We start from the raw sequence: 6526 nt of genomic DNA, 5'->3' as shown, positions 1-6526 counted from the left end.
CAGTAGCATCATAATTACAAGGTCATTTTAGTTTTACCTAAAGTGAAGGCACTGCTTGGAAGCGCTGCAAATCCATCAACATGCATCAGTAGCTTCCATTTCTGGGAAAACGGCAAGAAATGTCTAAAAAAAGTTTCAAAGTAGACTAATAGGAAATGTCTGGACTCAAGTAGATACCAGGTGTCTGTGTTACAGTGATGCTCAGCCCAGCCTGAAAAGAAGCTCTCAACCTGCCAGAGTGCCATCGCTGGCATATTCCGAGCTCCTCAGGAAGACTGCGTTTCTGTGTGTGGCGCGTTTGCATCCTTTTGGTATCAAGAACATTACTGAAACATAAAAAATCCCTTTTATTTAATGTCCTGAGGAACTAAAATTGTACCAGAAGTGAGCTGAACAGCCATTAGCTACCCGGCTACGGAGAGGTGCAGGACCAGCCCTGGAGCTGGAGCTGGCCCGGGCCACAGGTTGCCCCAGGGCAGCGCGGTCCCCTCGGTCCCCGGCGAAAGCGGCTGGGACACGAGGCCGGCACAGCCCCGCAGCCGTCTGCTGGAGGGGCTGGTGCCAGGGCCGGGGGCGTCTGCGAGCATCAGCCTGGTGAACTGCAAGCGCACCGGCGAGCACAGCGGGAACAACTTCTCCAACGGATTGCTATTTAATCTTTTCTATAAGGCACAAGTACGATCTACAGCGTAGCTGCACCTCACTCCCCAGACATTTTTCTCTAGGACGTTTTCTAGCGGCAGAAAACAAGTCTGAGCAGCGAGCCAAGCCTTTGCTAAGGACAAAAATATCTCCTTGGTAGGCGCGTCGAAGATTAGTGCCGACAACTTCGGCAGAGGCGGGACGGGCGATGTGCGGCCGCCCGCAGGCACGCTGCCCCGCCGGCTCCCGCAGCGCCGCCGGCCGCCCGCAGGGAAGGCGCTGCCGGGCCCCTCCCCGGGCCGCGCACCGGCAGGGCGCTTCGCCCCGGCCCCGGCCCGCCTCCCGCGGCGCCCGGGGAGCGAGGCCCCCGCCGCCGGCGGCTCGGGGGGCGCGGCGAGACCCGGGGGGCGGCTGCCGCCCGCGCTCCCGCCCCGCGGGGGCGGCGCGCTGTTGACAGCGTCAGGCCGCCGGGCCCCACCGGCCCGCGGAGCCGCTGCCGGCGGGCGCCGAGGCGGGGAGCGCGGAGTGGCGGGGCGGGCTGGGCTCCCCCGCCGGCAGCATCGGGCGGGTTCCGGCGGCCGGGGGGAGGCAGCCCCGCTCCGCCGGGCACGGCCGCGCTCGGCCCCCCCCCGCGCCGGCTGCTGGAAAGAGGGCGGCAGAGCATGCCACCGGCGGGGCGGTTCCGCGGGGACTGACATGCTGCTGAAGGAGGGAAGGCGCCAGCCCCTCCGCCTCTCCCTGCGGTAGCGGAGGCGATGCCGCAGGGCGCTCCCGGGGCTCTCCCGCAGGCGCCAGGCTATCGCCCGCAGCAGCCGCGCTCGCTGCCGTGAGCGGCGCCGTGCGGCCGGGCCGAGGCGAGCGGCGCGGGCCCGCACCCCTCCCCGGGGCGGCGGCGGCGGCGGGGGAAGGCGCTGCCCGCGCCCGCGGGTCCCCGCGGCGGGCGGCTCCGCGCGGCGGATGCGTGTGCATGAGCTCTGCACCGAGCGGGCGCAGGAAGCGCCCCCGCTCCGCCGCCTCCATCTTCCAGGGCAGCAAGACCTCGCCGCACGGCCGCGACAGCGAACGGCGGGGCAGCGGCTCCGACAGCGCCTACCAGACCCAGAGAGCCCTGGACGACTGCAAGATGGTGGGTACCACCGGGGGCTTGCCTTGATTCTCATCGTTCCCCAGCGTTCCCGTGGCTGGCGGCGGTGCCGCTCCTCCCGCCAGCTTGCCTATTCTCGTCACGTGCAGCTGCACTATTTTTAAAACTGCGGTCCCCGTCGCGGGGTGCTGCCCTGTCGCCTCACTCGTGGCCGTTCGAACGCGGGAGAGGGGAGGAGGGAAGGGAAGGGAGGACGAGCCCCGCGGGGAGCCGGGCGGGTGGACGCTGCGGGACGGCCAGGACGGGAACCGGAGCCGGGCGCCTTGTCCTGCTGTTCCCGGAGCCATCGCCCCAGTACGCGCCACTTTCGTGGTGCTGCCAAGCAGCTGGATTTGCTTTTTTATAAATCCGGCCAAACCTCCCCCCAGATTTGGTGCTCGCTGGAGCCTAAATAGGTAAATAGTTGCTTCCGCAAGGTCGCTGCACTCGCTGCTTGCTGTCTTATGCAGCGACCACGCTCTGGCTCTAAAACCCTTCTAAAACAGGACTCGCAATTTGCGGCCCTGAAATTCTGTCCCTGGCGTACGTGGTACCTGCTTCCAGTTGCCCTAGAGCAGCTGGTTGCAGTTGTAAAACTGTCAAGCACCTGCATCCATATTATTTTTGGACTGTCACGTTGTGGTGTGACATTTTCCTCCATTCGTGTTAAAAATGTTTGGATCCTGACACTTTCTTCCAAACCAGCGCCATATACCACCTGTCCAGCTCCCTGAGCTACAATCAGCTGGACATTGGGCCCCAGAATTGCTTCTCTAACCAGTGACAAAAAGTAGAAAACAAATGAAGTTGCAGCTACTTTACTTGCAAAATCTGGATCCTGCTAAAGCTCTGTCCAGTAGCGTTGGAAATGTACCTGCTACAAAAGCTGCCTCAGTGGCTCCATAAATACGCCCAACAAGTGGGTCCTGCTGGGGCCTGCCTTTTTTCTCACTGCTGACAGCATCATACGGCTAGTTAAACAAGTGCTAGGTTTGTAGAATCCACTGAATAGAAATAAAATATGGTTTACAGATGGGTTGTTAAGGCGCAGTAAGAGCTGGGAGATAAAACCAGTGATGGGGTTTTTTTCTTGTTCTTTGTCCTGATGCTGCAACATCAGTGGTTTTGTTTTCCATGGCAATGCTGAGGTGGCTGAATGTGTCTGGTTCAGACAAGGGTTGTCAAGTGAGAACTGGCAAAATGTGTCTGGCACAACCAGTTACCAGCTGCAGGATGAAACGCTTTTTGCTTACTGCAGTATAATTATGCTCTGACACAACATAGTACTATTTTTTATTTCTCTCCATTGCTTTCATGCATTCTCTTAAGCTGCAGAGTAAGAGAGTTGAAGCCAGGTTTAGCAAATACTGTGCCTAGAGCTTTGTTTGGGGTGTGCTTTTGGTTTTGTTTGAGGTTTGGGGGTGGGAGGGTACAGGTGTACTGGATGCACTGGGGTTGTTTTGCTGCTCCAGAAGCAGAGAAACCTATTGGCTACTCGTTACAGTGAAATTTAAGCGTGACCAAAAATGGGTCCAAATACTAGTTCTCAGTTATATGGAGTAATTACAGTGGGATCCATGAAGAGTCAGAATGTAATACTGCAGGAGAAGCAACTCATTTGTTTTCTGAGTATGAGTATTTGAGGGCTTGACTTTAAAATTTGGTAGATCTGCTAGAAGCCAGGTTTTAGCATGCTTGCATATTGGGATATGTTGAACTCCCAATGGTAATGGTGGCTGCAGAATTAGTTAGTCTTGTCTGGTTTTTTGTAGTTTGGAAATTAAGGTAAAATTAGCAAAACACACATAAATAAATATCCTGTTCTATTGCTCCCAGCCTTCCATCCCCTCCACCATGTGGAGCAAATGGTCTGATATGCTTTCTTTCAAAAGACAGCAAATGCTTCATTTGCTTAAAATACAATCCCACATATGTGGTCAGTGGCATTACACAATAATGAACTTTCCATCACAGTAAAAGTTACCCATTTATCCAAGAGCATCCATGTGTATCTGCTGAATATTAGATTTCTGTAAAGGCTGAAGTGTTTATTTACTTCTTTGTCTGTTTTTCCCACCCATGCATTGGAAAAAGTGCTTTCTAGAATCCTAACTGCAAAGTGCCTATCTGCCTATTGCCTTCTCAGAGAGTAACTTCGTATCTGGGTTATTGCAGTTAACTCTGCAATCTGGGTTAGAGGCCAGTGACAGAACAGAAATCGTTACAAAATAAATTAGCAAAATCGCCAATGTAAAAGCAAATGCTACATTCCAATGGCTAATTGTGCTGTTAATCAGGAAGCAGGAGGAGCAAAGGCAATAATTTCTGGAGATATTTTTGTCTTTTGTGATAGCAAAAAATAAACTTATGCTACTAGTAAAACAGCTGGGGGTTTGTCTGCGTAATATTTAAGACTAATAACTTGAACACTTTCAGAGATTAAAAGCAGAAACTCTACTTTCCTGCAAAGGAACATTTCTAGCTCACAGAAGAGGCAGCTGCCGAGGAGGCCCTAGTCATTTCTTAAATCTTGGTCTCTTGATCCTGTATGCCATGAAATTGAGAGCAGCAGGAACAAGCCCCTAGATAGGACGTATTTTTTTATTTTTTGAAAAAACTTCATTGTTTTCACTAGTGTAGTTAAATGTCTCATGTAAGTAAATCCTCTTTGTTTTTCAGCTTGTCCAGGAATTCAATACCCAGGTGGCTCTGTATCGGGAGCTGGTCATTTCCATTGGGGATGTCTCAGCCACCTGTCCATCTCTGCATGCAGAAATGCACAAAACTCGAACCCGAGGATGTGAGATGGCCTATCAGGCTCATCAAAAGCTAGCAGCAATTTCTGGGTAGGAGTCTACTTATATTTAATTAAAGCTGTACTCATATGCACATCTTTGCTAAATACTACAATTTGGGAACTTACAGCAAAAGCATTAGCTTGTGTTTCTGTTTTAGGCATAGAGACATATGACCATAAATTCTTATAGAATGCTCATATCCTTATGACAGTGCAACTTCGGGTCAAATTCTGGTCCTCTTACCAAGATGGTATCCTACTGATTTCAGTGGGTGCTTCTGTGTAAGACAAACAGGATTTTACTCTGTATCGAGTGAGAAGCCTTGCCTTTCGAGGGTGAAATAGCAATGGCTTTCAGCCCAGTCCTTTGTTGGATATACCTGTTTGAATAGTTAGAGACAACTAGCTCAACTAGAGACTTAACAAAATCAGGCAAAAATATAATTTGGTGAAAATTATTTGAGGGAGAGGAATACAAATACTATTGTGAAAACTTGTGTTTACAGTCTGCTTGTATTTAAATCCTTATTTGTATTAAAATAAGGACTGAAGCTTTGCCAGCATATAATATTTTCATGTATTGTTTGATATGGCATCGTATACATTCCTTTCCAGGGTGATAGAATGTATCATCACATACTTGAGACTATACTTGAGGAAAAGATAAACGAGCATAAGTGGCTGCGTCTTACAAATTGGGAATTCATGCTGCTTACATAAAGCCTAATTATTTGTACATTCTTCACAGTATGGTGGTCGGGGCATTTGTGTTAACACATGTGCCTCCTGAGTTGTGCCTCTCTGACTATACTTTGTTAGAACTTTCTGCACCTGCCTCATCCACTACATATTTTTTTGCAGCTCTGCCTAAACCCTGTTGAAATTTCTTTCATCACTTCAAACTATATGAGAAATCTGTCATAGGTTTCGTATGTAAGGGAAGACCGCAGTAACAAACTAAACACAAGAAAACACTAGTTGGTCATTTTAGAAGAACTGTCAATGTTTTGAGATGTGATTTTGTGCAAAGATTCTTAAGTTGATATTGTGACTTCAGATTGGTTCCTCAAACAAAATATGTGCTTTTAAGTTACTAAAGTCTCTGAGAATTAAAAAAAAACAAACAAACCAACCAACCAATAGATATAGTTCTGTTTAACCAGTGCACTAAAAATGTGGAAGAAAACAGTAGTGAAATTGATCTTGTGCACTTTCAGACTCAAAAGGGAGACTAATATAAACCAAAATAATATATCTGAATAGCAGAACCTAAGTTGTATTTTCTCTTTTTTTTCTTTACCATAAAGAAAAACATCGGTACATGCTCATTTAGAAGTGTGGAGTTTTTTTAAGTAATCGTTTCACAATTGGGAGCCTGTCATATACACAGAGATGTCCTGAAGGTTGTGCAGTTGCTGTGAGATTGACATTTAGCTAATCTAAAACTGTTTAAAATAACTGTGATAATGATGTGATATCCGTAACAACTGGTAGGTGTTAGAAACCCTCTGGAAATTACTTATTTGGTTTGACAGACATTTTACAAGATGTGCTTCACATCCCCACCCTCCTACAGCTGAGGAAAGCCGTATGAGCCAACTTAACTTGGTTGGTGTATCTGTGAGAAAAGATGGGAGATGAAGGTGCAGAAAGGATTCATGGTAGAAAAGAAATAGAAGGAGAGGAGTAATAAATGGTCTCAGAGGTTCAGTCTTTTATTTCAGCACGAAGAGTGATGTGCCCATGGCATAGGATGTGGAATGGGAATCTAATTTGGTAGGAAGAAAAAGTGTCAGGAAGAAAAATACTTAAGGACAGGAATGTATTAATTCATCCTCAGTATTAAATAGGCAGGAGGGTAGTGTATTGCTCAGAAACCACTGGTAGTCAGCATATGGGACAAAGGCTCATTTAGTTCACAGCTTTAGTTCAAAACGCTTAGCACTACACTGTGTGAACTTCTG

At 48.9% G+C, this 6526-nt stretch overlaps 1 protein-coding gene across 1 annotated transcript in view; it reads left to right on the top strand.

Annotated features, from left to right (window-relative positions):
* The first annotated feature begins 1092 nt into the window (after nt 1–1092).
* The window catches only part of LOC121081342 (regulator of G protein signaling 7 binding protein), a 45444-nt gene continuing 40010 nt past the window's right edge, over nt 1093–6526 (top strand). The window contains exons 1-2 of the mRNA XM_040580286.1: nt 1093–1768; nt 4445–4611. Coding sequence (XP_040436220.1) covers nt 1610–1768; nt 4445–4611 — 326 coding nt within the window. The 5' untranslated portion in view covers nt 1093–1609. The remainder of the gene's footprint in view (nt 1769–4444; nt 4612–6526) is intronic.

This window comes from Falco naumanni, chromosome Z, assembly GCF_017639655.2.
Source record: "Falco naumanni isolate bFalNau1 chromosome Z, bFalNau1.pat, whole genome shotgun sequence".
Taxonomy (NCBI): Eukaryota; Metazoa; Chordata; class Aves; order Falconiformes; family Falconidae; genus Falco; species Falco naumanni.
The sequence above is the reverse complement of the archived record's forward strand: the minus strand, read 5'-3'. Positions and strand labels throughout refer to the sequence as shown.